Source organism: Pagrus major, chromosome 4, assembly GCF_040436345.1.
Source record: "Pagrus major chromosome 4, Pma_NU_1.0".
NCBI lineage: Eukaryota > Metazoa > Chordata > Actinopteri > Spariformes > Sparidae > Pagrus > Pagrus major.
This window is the reverse complement of record NC_133218.1, coordinates 19,174,888-19,194,666: the sequence shown is the minus strand read 5'-3', so window position 1 is coordinate 19,194,666 and position 19,779 is coordinate 19,174,888. Positions and strand designations below refer to the sequence as shown.

General features: G+C 42.7%; 1 protein-coding gene across 1 annotated transcript in view; it reads left to right on the top strand.

Annotated features, from left to right (window-relative positions):
• Positions 1–7,627: 7,627 nt before the first annotated feature.
• pcdh17 (protocadherin 17) overlaps positions 7,628–19,779 on the top strand; it is a 53,032-nt gene continuing 40,880 nt past the window's right edge. The window contains exon 1 of the mRNA XM_073464752.1: positions 7,628–10,209. Within this exon, the coding sequence (XP_073320853.1) occupies positions 7,714–10,209 (2,496 nt within the window). The 5' untranslated portion in view covers positions 7,628–7,713. The remainder of the gene's footprint in view (positions 10,210–19,779) is intronic.

Below are 19,779 nucleotides of genomic sequence, written 5' to 3'. Positions count from 1 at the left end.
TTAATCTCCTCCTAATGTTAATAAGCAAAGCAAAAGTATTGCAGGGAACAGCGTAAGTGGCTACTAATACCAATGACTGCTCAGCTTTTTAAATATATGAGGAGTTTTGGAACTTTCTACATCTGATCAAGTAAAAAATGATAATGAAAGTGATGTGATGCACCACTTCCTCTGATGTTTCTGACCAGGGCGAGCCTGAACAGAACAGATGGTTGATGGACAGTTTTTAATGCAGTGGATGATCATGATCAAAAATGATGCCATGTGTGTTGATGTATTATTTGATGTTAGGCTAAAATTCAAAAGCCTTCCTATGCCCAAAGGAGCTGTTGGTCTCATCTCCTTGTCACAGCACGATACCTGGCTCTGCAGGTGAGAGGAGAGGTAATTATTTGCACATCAGGGTGAATAAAAGACATAATGTCGACATAACCACGAGCCTGCCTCTCATTACAGCAGCAATTTCCCGTGTCCAGTCTCAGCTGGACAAATACGATTCAGATCTTTAGGAGCACTAGGTGATATGAAAAGCTATAGGAGATTATCATAAGTCATCTTTTACTCGTGCTCTGCCCAACGAGAAGAGTGTTACTCTACGCCACGAGAGTGCTGAGAGCATTAATGTATGCAACTGCACTGAGGTTTTCATTTAAGGCATCAGCGTCGAAGGACAAGTTGTCCAGCAATGAAAATGAATCATGACCGTACAAAGCAGAGCATTTTTTTGTTAAACCTCACTGAAGATTACACAAAAATGAATGGAATCCTTTTCATAGAGAAAATCCATGATCCTGCCGTCCAGCTGCTGAAGCCTATTATGGCTTGCATTCCAACAGTGAGGACTGTGATGAGACAGAATCAGTTACATAGTGTGCATTGATCAGGAAATACTTCTTGGAACATGCAAACACTGAACATTTGGTTGACACAAACACACACACGCAGGCAAATGAACACAAACAGGCAGACAAACAGATGCAGGTTTTACTTGATCAACAAATTCGCCCTGTCCAATAAACTCCTGTGCATGAAGCATTTGTAAATACACACTGGAAACCGACAAAGTGTACAGACACACAGGCAACGCACACGGAGACACTTTGTCATCAACCATTGTTTTTTTTCTTGAGGCTTAATGACATTGCTAAGCTAGGTCAGGGATTTAAACCGCTTCGTTACAAAGATGGAAACAAGGCTGGGAGAAAAGAATGAAGGCGAGGCTGCACGGTAAACATATAGGCAGACGGTTCACATGGCTCAAACTGTGAAACCCTCACTGTGCTCATCTGTTCATTATCATACATCTTTCAGACAGACACTGTGACTCAGTAAACTCACCTTGGCTGTCTATGTGAATGAGTAAATACACTGACATCTAACTTTGCTTTCCAGCCATCCCCTTAACTCAGCTGTTTAGATGCCTGTTGGACACTACTCAGCTTTGCTTTTAAAGTGCTATATAAATGAAATAAACTTGAAACTTGAAACTGTTCAGCAAACAGGTTTTGCACCTACATACATACGTATGTACACACATAGAGATACATATGTTTATGGCAAGGCAAGATTAAAATAGAAGCAGGCAAACATAAAACCATGTAGGTGTATAGCAAATGTCAATGTTATATTATGTAACCTTTTACCTTAAAATAACAGCTTCAAAATCATTTTGATGGTACAGTGTCTTGTAATAGGGTGAATGATGTCTGTGTCTCAGCCACTCTGCCCCCCATCACTTGTTTCTGCACTATGTAACTTCAGTGAAAGGGTAGGATCACAGCGTCACAAACATGTTTACTTCAACATAAAAGTTTTCATCACACAGCATTGTTATGATGTAATGAGTTTTGTTTGTAGTTAGCACCTACATTACAAATTGTTACAGACCTGGGATTTGTATTTACGACAGTGGTGTTGCACTCAGAAACTGTGGGGTGCGCCAAATCACACAAAATGCCAATTTCTACATAATGTTGCTTTAAAGGGGGCTTTTGTGTGGCATTAGAGCAGGTTTGAACACTTTGGTCTTTAGATTACTGTTTACACAAAACTCTATGCAAAGTTGTTGTTTTGAAGTATACTGAAACCTTTCCTTACTACCAGACGTGCAACATTAAGGGCATTTAGACGAAAGACAGCAAGAGAAGACGTCCCAATAAGCAAGTGTGTGAAATAGGAACTGAAAGTTCACTCTTATGTGGGTCTTATTCTGGTTAATGTCATCACTTTCAATTCAGCTTCATTCTATGGCATTAAACTATAGGGAACTACCGCTTCAGCAGTCCGTGAGATGCTCGGGGATTAGCCTATAAAATATACCGAGTTCAATGCAGATCGAACTAACTTTCAGTAAAGAATGTCATATGCAGGTCACCTGTAGGGAAGAGATTAATATTAATAGCTCAGTGCAGTGAGACTGCATTATACATAGGTGCTGTAACTAATGTACAGTACAGCAACCTTATGTCTTTGAAGGATGAAAGAGGCAAAAATCATACCTGGTGTGATACAATCGTAGACAAAGACAGAGACTTACTCCAACTGTGTTGGAAACCAGCATTTTTCTGCTGCTGAACCACAGCAAAGTGAAATAAACAATACGGTGATACCTCCCCTCTCTTTTTAACACAGCCAACACTTGAATGGTGCAAAACAGAAGAGAGGCTCAGATTCAGACAGCAACATGGAAAAATTTAGGTGGGAGACAAACAACAGCCAAGTAAAAAGTAGCAGTGAAAGAGGTGACAGTTTGCTGCTGGAAAACTCTCCGTGTGTAGAAGTCAGCTCTGATTTTTTTCCCCCCCTTTTTTTCTGACAGAGGTAGCGGAGAAAAAGCTTGCACTCAGACTCCACACGGTCCATTGTCATGGTTTGAATTTCTTTATGGTGGAAGAGTGTAACACATTCTTTTATCGCTCGAGGGAGGAAGGAGAAGTGGAATCAGAGAGAGTAAGAAAGGGAGGAAAAGAGAAATCAGAAATTGGTTAAATAGTGTAGGCAGGAAGAGGCCTTCACTCGCTTATTACCACCTGAAGAAAGGCCATTGCCATTAGATTGAAATTTAATTTACGAAACAGTGTTTTAATGCAGCTGTTCACCAGCAGCCCATTCTGAATATGCTTTCTGTCAGTGCATTTCCTGAGGGCCGTTTAATTGGGCTAATGAAGAAAGCTGCTAATGGCTGGGTTTATCTCTGGCGGTGCTGGTGACATTTCTCAAGGCAGGTGATTTTCCAGGCATTATTTAGGCTCAGTGTGTAGCATTTCGTAGTTGGAGAGAGAAAAAAGTCAACATGTTATTTGGGCAAATTTAAAAAACAACAACGTGGTGCTGAGGAAAATGGATAATTCAACTTCATTCAAGAACAGATTGAATTATTTTCTAATCAAATTCCACATACGCTGCTTATCATTTTGTTTTAAAACAGCCAGCTTATTGTTACTACGTTCTCACTCCCAATTCATCAAACACGGCCAAGCTTCAAAATATGACGCTCCTCTTACCCCCTTACCGTCGGTTTTGGGTGTAAAGGGGTTAAGTTAGGAATTATATGTTATATGCTACATCTGGTAAGACTTTCAAAATAAAGCTGCCTTACAAACAGTTCACTTATTATGGCATATTGTGAATTTTGGACTGGTATAAATGTTGTGAAATGGTTGGGGTTTGGTTAGGTTTAGGTTTCAAAACTGCTGAGTAAGGTTTAGGAAAATATCAGACCGTGGGTTAAAATAACTACGTTCAGTCTCGTAGTACTTGCATAAAATAACTTATCAACAAATCACCTTATACTCTTGGTCACAAAAGTCTTGTTAACCCTGGTGTCTGGAGATAAAGTCCGGTGAATGACCCGTCCAGCCACCCCAAATTCCCCCCTGACAAGCAATCCTAGAGGCGTGACAACAGTGTCAAACTTACGGCCACTGACCAGGCTGCCCTATTTGACACGATGAGAGTAGAACAGGCTGTACTCAGCATTTCATCTTGGGTCCTTTAATTCTTGGAAGGCCCACAGGACCTGAAGAATCCAGAGGAAGGTAAGCTTAATGAACAAAATATGCATCACATTTTAAGAGACACACACAAAGGCACCAGATACACACATTTGCACACACACCATGCAGACAGAGACAGTGATGTGACATTTACCTTCATCAGTTATCAACATCTTGACATTAGTACATCAAACCTGCTGTTTAATAATAAGCTTTGGGTGCCATCTGACTAACGAATGGTTCTGACATTCTTGTCATTCCATCCAGTCGGAGAGAAAGGTCAGTGAGAAAGTCAAAGAGGTTGAGACCCGTGTTTATACATGGATTGACTACAAGATTATACTGAACAAAGCTGACATGTTGAAATAGCAATACCAAATGAAGGGCATGGTTAAACTCTGAAGAAACTGCAGCTCTGTGACAATTGGCAAGTCAAAAGTCAACTAAATGTCCTCAGGGCCATGATGTGATATTTCTATGGGTATGCAATAAGATGTGATCTGTTTTAAAATGCTTGATGTGACATGGTAGCTCAGTGATTAGCAGTATTGTTACAATTGAGATTGATTACTGTTGTGTTCACTCTGATGCATAATCATCCTGTCCAGTAGTGCTGCAATTAAAGTTAATTTTCATTATTGAATAATCTATTAAACATTTCCTCAGTTAATTTTGTGGTCTGTGAAACATCCATTGCAATTTCCTAAAGTCCAAGATGACATCTTCAAATTCCTTGTTTTGTCTGACAAATAGTTCATCACACAGATATTTTAATCACATAAGACTAAGAAAAGCAGCAAATCCTCACCCCTGAGAAACAAAAAAAAGAGAGAATGTTTGGCTTTTTGCTTGAAAAAGGGACTTAAACAATTAAGTGATTACCAAAATGGTTGCCAATTAATTTTCTGTCTATCACAAAGTCATTTCAGCTCTGCCTCCAGTGCTGGAACAAAACTTTTTAATCGACAGTTTTGGTTGTTTTTTCTCTTTATAACAGGGACTATAATAGTCAGAGACAAGATGAAATGAAGTTCTCAGTCTATAATTGTTGAAGTACAATAGCCTTACTGAAAGTCAGAGTCAATGCAGCATTTCAATGTCACTTCAAATACCTGCTACAATCATCTACTCTCATCATTTCCCATCGTATAATTTCCCAGGTTATTCACACTTTTAATTACATAGAAAAATGTTTAATGCAATTACTGTTGAGCCTCAGGTGGCATTACAAACTTGCACAACAATGCAGAATGGTTTCATCCAGACTTTCTAGTCACACAGGGTACAGGGGATGTTTTTAAACTTCTTGTTTTGCTATTGAAACCTTAAATTTGGGTTCCAAAACCAATCTCTTAAGTAGGCTAGATAGTTAACTGCAATATGTGAAACAATATGATACATAAACACAAGTAAACTATTAAAACAAAACAAAAACAAATATAGGCTAAAGGTGTTATACAATTTAAAGTGTTATTTTACATTAGACTCTAATCCCTGAATACATTCTAATGGATTTCAGAATAAAAGCTAAGATCCCACATGTTACATTCAGATGATTCAGGAACTTCAAACCCTTTGTCCGTTATTTTCTTCTGATAGATGGCTTAACTGAAATTTCAAACCACTTCAGCTCTGCTCCCCCCCGCGCCCCCCACGCGTCTCCTGGCAAGGCTGTCCAACGCACGGTCTCCTTTATTGTAAACAACAATGAAGTGTGATATTTGAAAAAAACAGATGCGCCACCGGTGAACTACGAGCCACCAATCATTTGTAGTCTGCACCCAAAGCGGCTTTTGAATCCCTCCTTCTCTTCCCACCTCTTCAAATTCATTGGCTGCCGGAGGAGCAGCGACAATGTTTAATGCACCATGCGGTGTCCGGAGTTCAGTCAGTGAGAGGAAGCGTTCAATGTGCTTAGGACTGTTTTACGTGCAGAAAATACAAAACAACGACTGTGCGTATATATCCGAGAAAAATCACCCTCTTTTCTGACGGCTGCACAGACACTTGTGCCAGGATGCGGGGTTGTTGCTGACCACCTCCTCAGCAGCTGTCTCTCGCTCTCGCCCTCTCTCTGTGTGTGGACTTTGACGGGGGACGGCGGACAAGGACAAAATGCCACAACGGGAATCAGTCACTCAACGCCGCTTCGGACGTGGGGAAAAAACACTGACCGCTTTTTAAATACACACTTTTGGATCTACCTTACAGCACAACTGGATTTTTTTTCTTCTTCTTCTTCATCTTTTTTCTCCCCTTAGAGTATTTTCTCCGAACAGTTTTCCTTCCTGAAGAACGGTGACTCACTGCAGGCAGAAGGCGAGCCGCTGCATCCTAATCAGACAGCGGAGAGGACTTCAGCTCATTGACATTACAGTCATACTTTTCTGGAGCACTTTTTTTTTTTTTTTTTTTTTATTTCCACTGCGCTGCACTGTAGCCTGCGTGTGCATCGGAGGCTTGTGGCTTTTTTTTACCCCACTGCACACACACATACACACACGCAGCGGGGGGAAGAGGATACGGGTGGCAGCCTGGTGAAGAGCTTTGGGGATGAAACTCTCCCTGAACCCTGCTGGAACTGCCCGTTTTGATTTTACAGCTATATGTTTTGGGGACTATGACAGCAGTTTCCTTTTGGTAAGTTTGTGTCTTTTTGTGCTCTTTTCGTGTCTGTTGCTCATCTCGATTCAAGCGATTGTTATTTCACAGCCATCCCCTATGCATGCGGATGCAACAGCTTCTTCCAAGGACCGTTGGATCTTGCGGAGAGACGGGGAGAGAGAGCCTCGCGCACACACGCACGGAGCATCAGTGGGGAGAATTACACGGCTGTGCTGAGATGTTGGCAGCTCATTTCCGAATTTTTATAGGGCTCATTGTGAATATCCGGATTATGCGGATTTGTTAATGCGTGTAAGAGGCTCATTTTATACACACTTATTCAAATAGCCGCCACAATAGGCCATCTTCAGTTGTACGCCTGCAGTGTTACCATATTATTAAAGTTGCCCTATTACAGTTTCCGTCAGCATTCTCATAATGTGTGAATGGGCCATTATTGCGCGAGGGTCAGGTCGTGCATTGCACATTAGAGATAAATTAAAAACTGCATCCTGAATCCTGTGTTGGTAATAACACATGTAGTAAATAAGCTTCAGGGGGAATTATTATATTCCTGTGTATCAGGGCTGCGCCAAGTGTCTTCCCAAGGTTAACTAATTGACAAGCTTCCCCCATAATTGTGGAGATGAATTACACATGAGCCCTGTTTCATTTTTGGCACACTGGTAGATCTGATGTCTTACTGGCAGAATGGCTATAAGGTAGCTTAGTCTATTTTTACTCGGGTGACTAATTGCCACGTATACATTATAACAAATATATCTTTTTTTTCTGTTTTCCTTCCTAGGTGGTATAAGTGAACACTTACAATGACTATTCTGTTTGGAGACTGGATCGCGATTATTGCTCAGATGAGTCTGGGCGCTCAGCTGAATATAAATTAGGTGTTCGGCACCACAGATTGCTGGAAGAGGCAGAGGAAGAGAGAGACAGAGCAAAGACAATCCACAAAGACAAATGCCAAGGCCTCACATGATGAACAGAACTCTGTATTTGATCCCGAATAATAGAAATACCAAATTTGAACAAAATATCAACAGGTCAAAGGAAGTGTAAACACAACACAGATTATAGCAGCTTTTACAGAGTGGGGATGTATCTTTCTATTTTCTTTTTCCTCCTCTTATGGGCTCACGCCCTGACATTGAAAAACTTGAATTACTCTGTCCCGGAGGAACAAGGTCCAGGGACTGTGATTGGGAACATTGCCAAAGATGCCAGACTCGGACTCGAACAGACTGGACAGGCAGGACAGGGTAAGAAAGCCAACTTCAGGGTGCTGGAGAACTCAGCTCCGCATCTCATCGACGTGGACCCCCAAAGCGGACTCTTGTATACAAAGCAGCGCATTGACAGGGAAACGTTGTGTAAGAGAAACCCCAAGTGCCAGCTCTCCATGGAGGTGTTTGCCAATGACAAGGAGATCTGCATGATCAAAATAGATATTCAGGACATTAACGACAACTCACCCACTTTCCCCTCGGATCAGATTGATATTGACATTTCTGAAAACGCAGTGCCAGGGACGCGCTTTCCCCTGACCAGCGCACATGACCCAGATGCAGGGGAAAATGGCCTGAAAACCTATCAAATAACACGCGACGACTACAATCTCTTTTCCTTGGAGGTAAAATCCCGTGGGGACGGGACTAAATTCCCAGAATTAGTTATTCAACGACCACTGGACCGAGAAGAACGAAGCCATCACACCCTTATTTTGTCAGCCACTGATGGGGGGGAATATCCTAGGTCAGGCACCATGCAGATAAATGTTAAAGTTATCGATTCAAATGACAATAGCCCCGTGTTTGATCAGCCCTCATATGTTGTGGAAATTCCTGAAAATTCCCCTCCCGGCAAAGTCCTAATCGATTTAAATGCTACTGATCCTGATGAAGGCAACAATGGACAAGTCGTCTATTCTTTTAGTGGCTATGCCCCAGAGAGAATCAGGGAGCTCTTCTCCATAGATTCAAGAACAGGGGTCATAAAGATTCAGGGCGAAATTGACTTTGAGGAGAGCCCTGTTATTGAGATTGACATCCAGGCAAAGGACCTAGGTCCCAATCCAATCCCAGGCCATTGTAAAGTCACTGTTAAAGTGCTTGACCGGAATGATAACTGGCCATCTATAGGCTTTGTGTCTGTGAGACAGGGAGCCATCAGTGAGGCAGCACCTCCAGGCACTGTCATTGCTCTGGTCCGTGTCACAGACAAGGACTCAGGCAGGAATGGGCAGCTTCAGTGCAGAGTGCTGGGTAATGTCCCTTTTAAGCTTGAGGAGAACTATGATAATTTCTATACAGTAGTGACGGACAGGCCCTTGGACAGAGAGGTACAGGATGAGTACAATGTCACCATTGTGGCCAAAGACAATGGCATTCCTCCTCTAAACTCCACAAAATCCTTCACTGTAAAGATTCTGGATGAGAATGACAATGTTCCTCGCTTTACCAAGTCAGTTTATCTTCTTCAGATACCTGAGAACAACATCCCGGGGGAGTACCTTGGTTCAGTTCTGGCACATGACCCAGACCTTGGCCAGAATGGCACAGTGTACTACAGCATACTCAACTCAAATGTGAGCGGGGGTGATGTTAACACCTACGTTAATGTAAACGCTGCTAATGGAGCCATCTATGCTGTGCGATCTTTTAACTATGAGCAGATAAAGTATTTTGACTTTAAGGTCCTTGCTAAAGATGCTGGATCGCCTCACCTGGAGAGCAACGCTACAGTGCGCATCAGTGTTCTGGATGTCAATGATAACATTCCTGTCATAGTTCTGCCCCTACTCCTAAATGATACGGCTGAAATCCATGTGCCGCGTAATGTTGGCGTTGGCTACATTGTCACCACAGTGAGAGCGGTCGATAATGACTATGGTGAGAGTGGGAGACTCACCTATGAGATCTCAGATGGAAATGAGGAGCACCTCTTCGAGATTGATCCGGTGACAGGGGAGGTGCGAACAGCACATCCGTTTTGGGACGATGTGAGCCCGATTGTGGAGCTGATCATCCGAGTATCAGATCACGGCAAGCCAACCCTCACTGCTGCCGCCAGGCTCATGATCAAGGCTTCAGATGGACGTCCTCCTGACGGACTGCCGCGCACAAAGGACAATCAGAACTGGGACATGTCCCTGCCTCTCATTGTAACTCTAAGCATCATATCCATCATGCTTCTGGCTGCCATGGTGACCATAGCAATCAAGTGCAAGCGGGAAAACAAGGAAATCCGTACTTATAATTGTCGCATTGCAGAGTACTCGCACCCTCAGCTGGGGAAAGGCAAGAAGAAGAAGATTAACAAGAACGACATCATGCTGGTGCAGAGCGAGGTGGAGGAGCGGGATGCCATGAATGTGATGAATGTGGTAAGCAGCCCTTCCTTGGCCACCTCTCCCATGTACTTTGACTACCAGACACGCCTGCCACTCAGCTCACCAAGGTCAGAGGTCATGTACCTCAAGCCCACTGCCAATAACCTCAGCGTGCCCCAAGGCCACGTGGGATGCCACACCAGCTTCACAGGCCCAGTCACCAGCACTACAGACACACCTACTAACCGCATGTCCATCATACAGGTAAGGGAAATTGCACACTCCTCCTTCACTGTTATGCCACCATTGTCACATCACAACCCTCAGAAAGCTCCCATTTCCGCTATCAACGTTTGCCCCTTGTTTTGTAAAATGAAAGAAAAAAAAGATAAGGACAGGCAGAGGCAGAGAGGCCCAGGAGAACAGAGAGAAAACGGGGGGAGGGAGGGGTGAGCATTAGAAGGATTAAACAGTCATTCTGGTGCTCTCATAGAACAGAGCCTGTGACATCAACACAAATCAGTTGTGCTTGAAATATGTCACGGCAGGCTTTTGAAATCAGTTTTCATGTAGAAATTTTTCATTAATCACTCAATCATTGTCATTCTCTTCCCGTGGAATAAAGAGTTTAGCCTGTGGCTGAGCTATAATCAGGTATGTAGTTTTCTCAGGACCAATTCCATTTTAGATTACCCAGTTATCCCACAGACATTTGCATGTCCTAATCAAATGACTGGATTTTCTTGATACAATATTTAGCAACACCAAACATTGACAGATGTTATTTGCTTTACAAGCAACTGTTCATAACATCAAAACAGTCGTAAAGTTCTATAGCTCTTTGTGGTTAATTCTTGCGATTTTAATTCCTAGAGATTAGCAGATTACAGTTATTTTCGCAGCTACTTTATAGGTCTTTGTGCGGAGTACTTGGGTGTATAAGCCTCTAACGTGATAACTTCTCTGTGTCTTTGGTCTTAAGCCCATTAAAAGTCTGTCGTGTCAGACAAGGATTAAGGCCTGCTTAAAACAGTGGTATGTAACTTGGGATAATGGGCAGCTGTAGCAAAATGAACCCTTTTTGTTATGTTTACTTGTTGTTTAAATAAAAAATATATGCTACTAATATAATTTGATAGGAATAATAAAGAGTCCTTAGTTATCGTGTTCTGCCTGCCATGTTCTTGTACTATTTGGCAAATTAGGAGGATGACATTCTTTCCAGTTATATCTTCATGGACTATAACCATTAGTCTCCTGATTAGGCTCTCTGCAGTCCTTTCTATCCCACCATTTGTGTTGGACGTGGATGTGAACATGACTGTGATCAGATGTGACGTGTTCCCACCAGGGAGGACGGCCACTGTCTGTTGTTCCCACTCTCAGTCTCAGCTCTGCTTCTATTATGAGCCAGCTGCATAGGGCAAGGGTCAGCACAAAGACCGTTAAGGCTTCCTAATCAGAGGGACAGAATAATTGCTGGTCCATTCTGCAGGCTGTTTCTCTGCTAATGTAGTGATGATGAATTAGACTGTGTGGGCTGTTGCACACCCATTTTGTGCACTTTTCTTTCCCCCCTTCAGATTGTCAAAGGGGAAACAAGCAGGAGCAGCAACAACACATTCCTTAGCGTCTTGTTTACAGAGGGTCCCCTCGACGCATCAGGCGTGCAGGGTGCTCTATTGTATTATTCAACAGAAACCTGTGTAGAGGGAGATGGCCTGAGGCATTAAGTTTCTTCAGAAGCTGTACAGAAGCATATCACTTTCCTCCCTCCTCTCTGCTTCTGCCTTCTCTGTCCGTCCGTGTGGACAGTAAGTAACCTGAGTCAGAGCAGAGTGGCTATGGGAAAAATGTCAGGAAACAAAGACAGAATTCCCCTTCCATCGATCCCAAGGCCTCTCAGCCCATCTGTCATTACAGTTGCCACGGGAGGAGAGGCTAAATAGGAAAAATAAATAAAGAGACAGATAAAGCAGGGGAGCATATCGCCTGCCCAGTCAGTTTCACAAGGGCACCTTAGTGTGGCTGTCTTCATCTACACCTCGTACGGCTACTGTAACTGCCTGCAACTTCCAGTCTCTCTCCACACGGCTGCTGGTCTCTAATGATGTTTTATAGTGGTGCACTGGCAGACAGGCTGGGCTTGGTCTCTAGCTGGGAGAGGGGAATAATATGAACATATCAGCAGAGCTCTGCTGGCCTTATCATTGTCACCACCGTGCCAGCACCCGGCCCAGTGGAGAGCTTCATTTCATTTCTAAAGAGAATTCCTGGGATAAGGAGATGGATGATACGTAATGATGCCTAATTCCGCTTAAGGCGTTGAAGGGAATTACTTAGTGTGGAATCAAGGTTAAAACCAATCTGCTGCAAAATTCCTCAATGCTCAGGAAGAAGGGATTTCAGTAATTCGCTCCAAAGAGTGAGCCTGCGCCCACTCTGTCTTGAATATGTTTTAGGATTTGGTCCCACATTATGTTTAACTTCAGTGGCTGTGCCAGGCGGTGGCCCACTGACTGGTTCTTAACTTCCTCTGCTGCCTTCCTGCTACCTTTTTCCAGAGGCTGCCCTCCTTGTTACCAAACATTCGAAGACTCCTGTGTCATTACTTTTAATTGGCCCATAATTTATCATTGATTTGTTTTGATAAGTTTTGAATGTTATAATTTGATTCACCACGAAACTCTAATTAAACTGAATCCTGTCTCGGTGGGAGACCATCCATGTTAATAAGGTGCAGGTGGTACAGAGGCGGAGACTATGGACTATGAAATATTTCTCTGCATGACAGTATTTTGTTTCAATTGTTTTAAATGAAAATCACTACATTTAATAAGGAGACACTGAATGCATGCATGCATTACTGCAAATAAATTGGATAGCAAGGTAGATTTTTTTTGTTATTATAAACCAAGGTCTTTGCATGGATTCTCAAAATGACAGGCAGCCATTAAGCTACTAAAGGATTTTAAAGAAAGATGAAAAATCATTTAAGAGGTGTGACTGTAATCATTTAAGTACAATATATGAGATAAAAATTTCCCCCCTCTGATTTGTTAGGGTTGAGCATGTGCATGCCAACAATGTAGCTGGAGCAGATGTTGAAAGTGAATGCTTCCAGGAATGGTCTTACTCTGCATAATTTAGGGGGAGATGGTGTGTGTGTGTTTGGGTGTGTGTGGGTGAAGCGTCATTGTGTATTCCAGGCATGTGATTTAAGCCTTTAGCTGGCAGGCTCCGTGACAGAGCCCCTCTCTTTTATGAGCGGGACAATCTTGCATTTGTCCGAACCTTGAAACACCCTTCCTCCAAGAAACACACTCACGCACGCACACACACACACACACACACACACACACACACACACACACACACACACACACACACACACACACACACACACACACACACACACACGCACGCACATGCTCGTGCACACCAACACGCAGATGCACATGTAACCGGGCTTGGGCTGTTTTTAAGGATTCTAGTGAAAAGTCTTATCAAAGCCTCCGCTGTATATTGTATTGAAATTGCTCCCACACTTCAGTGGCCACTGAGGCAATGAATAGAAAAGCGCTCTTTATTTCATTTCTCTCCCTCTCCCTTCATCTTAGATAACTGCTCTCCTCTGGAGCTTTCCATGGAATGAGTTTGGTAAACCTGTATGTACTGAAGCCTGCTTGTAGACAGGATTGAGCAGCTCAGCTACTAGATGCACAAACAGTCATTTATAGGAATCAGAGACAGTTCAAGAAGCCATTTGTAATTTGTGTACTTTTGTTTCTCTCTTGAGCTCTTTCGGGCCAGTAGGCCAGATTTGTTTTATTTGAGCTTGCCAGTACATTAAAAAAAATCATCAGCTCGCCTTAGGGTGTATCTTCATATTTCCTCAAATAAACGTGCTGCTATTGTACACAACTGTACACTACACGCTGAAATTCTGAATTATTAATAGGCAGTTTTATTTTTATTTTTTTCACTTCCCTGGAGCTCATACGGTAGATTCAACTGAGAGAAAGTGCCTGGAGACCACAGAATGTGGCTCTGGGGAATAACAGAAAATAATTGTTATCTCAATTTAACAAAAATATAGAATTTTTTGTTGTTGAATGTTTGGTTTATTAGCTGCCATTACTTGTATTTCAATTTGCGGAAGTGCTTGCTCCAGTACAAACGCTTTCGTATGTCTTGAAGCTGTAGCAGAAGTGTAACACACAACACAACAGAGCAGCTATATTTGCAGCCTCTTTCATTAATAAATCATAACGTTTAACAAATCAGAGGAAAGCGGAAGATGTCACGATAAACATCAGAGGTCTCTGGCTACATATTTGTGAACATGGGGGGAGGAGGAGGAGGGTAAAACAAGGGGTAAGGGAAACTTAGCTACTTATTTTGTTATACGAGCAGAATGTGAGCTTTATTTACTTGTCCTGTGTCTGTTTGTAATACGAAGATGCAGGAGAGAAAGAGGAGATGACTGTAGTGATCTCTCAAGTAGCCCAGCAGTAATGAAATTTTCAGGTTTTAGAAAAGAAACACACATTGAAATCTGCTTTGGTTGTATGGAACAACACTGATGTCTTTCTTTCACCGACGCTTTTGATGTTTTCTTTGGCCTCGATTTCCATGGACAACATTGAACAGACTCAGGCTGAAAATTCTTCAGATATTTACACAATTAATAGTTTTGCAGATACATTTTACAAGTACCCTGGAAATGTGTTTGAGGTTGGAGGGAGCTGTGGAAGTGAATGTTTTATTTATTGCAAGTTCTCAAAAATCCAAGTAACCCTGATAAATAATTGAGTATAAATGGAGGCCCCAGACTCTGCCCACCACTAGACACAACTTTATCCTGTAACTTAGACCAAACTCGAGTCAAACTGTTGACAGAAAAAGGTACATATAGATAGACTGAAGACAATTATGTATACTGTCTCAGGCAGCCACTAGAAAACCTTTCAGCCAGCTGTTGTGCATTCATGTGGACACAGCACTTATCTGTGCTGCATAATTTCATTATTTTAACAGACCTCCCCGACCTGGCAATGCAGGGCAACAAAGGAATTTTGTTGGGTTTTTTCAAGTGTAGTGAAAGAGACAGGATATGAGAACACAAGCTGACCTCCGTGATATCCAGACTGGCCGGACGCATTAAACCAATTTGCTTGGTTCAATAGGAAGTAGCCTATTGGAGATGACATGGGCATGATAATACGACTGTGGATTGTCAGTGGACATTCATTGCTCGAGTTATTGTGTGTTTGTGATTGAGGGGAAGTGGATGATTAGGACTCCTCTGCCTATTTCAGTGACACCGGAGCTTCAAAATATCATGTCATACTGTCATGTCCTATTGTTAAGTAGCACTTAGTGACATTGTTTCGTATGAGTTACCTTCCAGACACACTGGCATTTTAAGTGGTATCAGATCAAGTCCTAAAGTAATTACTTTTATATAATGTTATAGGGCTACAGCGAGCATGACTTTATCTTGCCAGTCATTTGTGTTTGTCTGGCTGTGTGACAGTGTGTCTTGTTTTCCTGACCCTGTTGGTACTGCCAGTTGCCCATATTTCTGTTGCATTGCAAGTGTACGCCCACACCAGATTGATCTATGAGTTTTACACCTGACAGTCCTTTTACTTTAATGTGTTTTCTTTTTAATGTAAACGCCTTCAATCCATTCCATTTTACAGAGGAAAAAGAAGAGATCTGTGCGTGCCCCCAGTAGATTTTGAAGCATTTACCTTGGTGCTGCTGGTATTGTGCTCATAAAAACTCAGGAACAAGGAGCCAACCTAGCATCAACCGAGGTCACAAAAACAAGAGAACAAAACATAACCTTCACAGTGGAGGAATCCAAGATTCATCTGCCATGTGTCTATGTGTGTGTGTGTAAGTGCACATACACATGCACACCTCTGTTACCACCAGCTGTGCTCTGAAGCACCGGTCTTGCTGGTTCCCTCAGATTGGAATGGGCTTTCCTGTAGGGGTCGCCTACCCCCTGAGGGCTCTTAGATCCCCCCTGGGGTCTTCAGACTTAACGTTTTGAGCAGCAGGGTGCCCGGGCTGCAGCAATAGATGGGTATACATAAGAGTGACCTCACAATAATGTGCACTGAGAGGCACAGCGCACAGAGGGCTCCATAGGCGTACATGGCGTGGCGAAGTATTCTTTGAACTGCCAGCAGCTGTGTCTCCTTGCTGTAAATCAAACACTTTCAAAGTCAAACAAAGTGGAACTCGCTCTGCCGTGTCTTGGCACAAGTCCAACCTGAGAGAGCTTTTATTTCTGCCACATCTTCCTTCACTGTGCCCCCTAGGCATGTGCTGTAGAAACAACACGCAGCTCAAAGAATGAGTTATGTGAATCTGTTCTCACCTTCTATCTCATTAGTATAAGAGGAATGATTTATCCCTTTCTCCCTGACTATCTCTCTCCTTGTCCTTGCCTTCTACAGTTCAGCACTTCTTCAGCTTCATCAGTAATGTGATTAATTGATCGGAGCGACATACCATGAATACCATCTCATTTGCTCTAATTTCACCTAACTACGTGTCAAAACAAGCCGCTATATGACGGGCCTCTCCTCCCCCGTACAACCGCAGGAGTACATTACAGGCGCTCCATTCAGAACGACAGTTTGCTTTGCAATTTGAGGCGTATTTTTCTAAACAGTGTAATCCTGCCAGTGTATGTTTGTGTGTCTTTGAGAAGGTCCGACACACTAATAGGAGGGATCCCACTGTCTCCTCCGTTCCTGCTCGTATCTGTAGCACAGTTTGAAATCTGACTCCCATGTCTAAAGCCCTGTGTGTGTCTGAAGGGAATTGACAGCCACTGTGTTTTGCAGCGGCTGTTACGTGTTTGTGGCAACACAGGCGAATGAGTCGGCACTCTCAGATGTTATTGCCTAAACAAAAGGCCCACTAAGTGGTGGGCACACAAGATTTGTCATCAAACGTTTGACTGTGTCTGCTCTTCAGGGTAGCAGTGGCGATGCTGAGTGCTAATGGCGTATTGAAAATGGGACATTTGGCCGGTTTCATCTTTTTCTATTGTACTACACAGATGTACTCAATTGGCCCCTCACTGGGTTTATGTCTTCGAGAGAAATCTTCTTGGGGCCTTTAGCATTCAGATCAATTGCTGGTTTGCTCTGTTTCTTATTGATTTTTGCTCTGTTTGGGGCTGAAATACTGTATTTCATTATCTATCACTCTGAGCATTGCTTAGTTTTAGAAAAAAGTAAAGCACTAATGCTCGCGCTCTTTCCTACCCGCTTCCCCTCGCTCCCGCTCTGACTTGCTTCCTTTTTCGGATTCCCTTTCTTTCTCCCTGCTCATGTCATCTCAGATAAGCGTTGCAATTGCTCATGTTACTGACGACCCAAGCCAAATTCATAATGATGAGATTATCTTGTCAACAGTACAGAGTGTATATGTCTGCCGTATTGATCTGTGCGCAGTCTTAATAAATGAAGTACCACGATGGAAGCGTTGGCTCAATGGTAACTCCGAACAGATCTTGCTATTTATACACTCTCAACACTGCAGAGATGATGAATGGAACTTGTGTATTCTGCCCTTCTCCTCTCTCCTCTCTTTTTCCTATTCCTCCTCCTGTATCTCCTCCTCTCATATTCTCTCTTCTCCTCTCCTGTTTCAAGATTGATAGGGTAAAACAGCCCCTGTACCCCACACACATTGTCTGGAAGCGCGTCCTCTTCGAGGTCACGTTGACATGCTGAGTCGATGTACTCCCAGGTGGAGAGACATGGGTGCTGCTGTGGGAGGAACCAATCAGATAGACTACAGGGGAGGGAGAGCGGGGAGGGGAAAAAAAATTACCAGCGCCAGAGCTCGGGCCTGTGTGCGTCTTTTAAATGACTGAGGTTTCAAGGGGAGTTTATCTGTGCATTTGAAGAGAAGGTCAGCAGGGTTTAAAGCTCGAGATTATGTGTGATTGTTTCTTCTGCGGGCTAGCTGATTAATGCTAAAGCTGGTCTGACAGATTCTTAATGCACCATAGACGCACTTAAAAGAGACTGAGAGGAACTGGCATCTGATACTTTGACAACAGAGACTTATCGTAAAGCCTTTTTTGTCAGTTTTTTCACCGAGGTGTATGGACAGTATCCTTCCTGTCATCCATTCCTCTGTTTCCCGCCCACCTCCTCTGCTCAGATACCTCTGACCCGATGCCTATACAGTAGATAGGTCACCTTGAAATGAAAGCAGGCATAGTCCATCTGCTGCATGTGGTTACATGTGTGCACAGAGAGACACAGAGAGAGAACACAGGTGCGTGTATGCGCACTTGTGCATGTATTGATATTAGACACGTGTGCTTGCATCCGGCGTGTCTGTGTTGGTGTGTTTATTTATCTGTGTCTGGCCTTGGTTCTAGGCTTTGGGGAGATATATGAAATCCTTTCATCCACGGAACAGCTCCTCTTCCGTCAATTCAAATGGAATAATTATGTTCTTTAATGTTTTTGTCCACGAGCTCTCAGCTTCTCTCTTGTTAACCTGCAAACTAGATCACGTTTTGCGGATGGTTTGTTTCAAAGCTAAAATCAGAAAATGCTTGTTTCTTTGGTCATAGCCGATGCTAATACTGGATAAGAGGGTGAATAATATCAATTTGAAAGTGTAGTAAACATGAGCTTTTAGCAGACTGAAAACCAGGTTGACGGTGTTTTATTATGTGATTGCAAGGCCGCAAACAGCGTGCTTTTCTAAAGAATTTAAAGTGCCATGCTGCCTTTATTTAGATAGATAAGAATTCAGATTCACTTTATATTCACTTTATATTTGAATGCACTTCTCTATTGCAGTTAGTTTGATTACGATCTTCCATTCATTTCTCATTTCTTATATGTACGTATGAATCCCGTCTTCTGAAGAGGGAAACGTAGGTCATGGATTTTATCCTTTTGAACCTGATTTGGTTAATATGTCTATTTCCTTTCTTGCTGAGAGTTGAGAGATGAGTAGATTGAAACCACCATCGCAGTGAGCAGTTAGCTTAGCATACAGACTGGTAACGGGGGGAACAGCTCTCACAAAAATCCCCCTACAGGCACCTCTAAAGCTCCCTAATGAATTAATTTTTTATATCTTGTTCATTTAACCACAACATGTTCAAACAACACAATGCGGTTTTATTGGAGGTTATGTGTCAGACCTTTTCCTGACTGGAAGCAGTGAGGTTCAGATTTAGTGTACAGGCATGAGAAAAAAGAAAGTGAACAAGTGTATTCACCAAACTGTCAAAAGTATCGATTAAAAGCTTTCTTTGTCGGCTTATTGCTCAAGAAGTCTTCATCTGTGCTTACTCTTATGTATGCTCAGAGTTGGCAAAAATACACACATTGTATTCTCAAGCAGATGTACAGATGCTTTTCGACCGGGCATTTCCCTCCAAAGCTGAACTTCATGTCATATTAATAGAATTCGTAAACGCACCAGAAAGATAGTTGATTGTTGAGTCTCATTCCCAGGATGTCAAATATTGACATTTTGGGAAGGTAAAGCGTCCTGAGTGCAGCAAAAATGAAGAAAATAAGAAAATTCAGGCAGAGGGCTGCACGGTCTCTGCAGAAAAAAGACACTTACACGCCTTGTCTCCCCATTTGAGTCTCCCTCTCTGTCAGTTTCCGTCTTGTTCCGTCTGTTGTGCATCATGTGTGCTGATGGGTTTAAATCCCTCTTGTGATGTTGGGTAGGCATTGTGCAATGACACAAAATAAAAAATAATAATTGATAATTCCCCTCAAATGCATTCAAACTAAAGTAATCTGACATGTTTTGAAA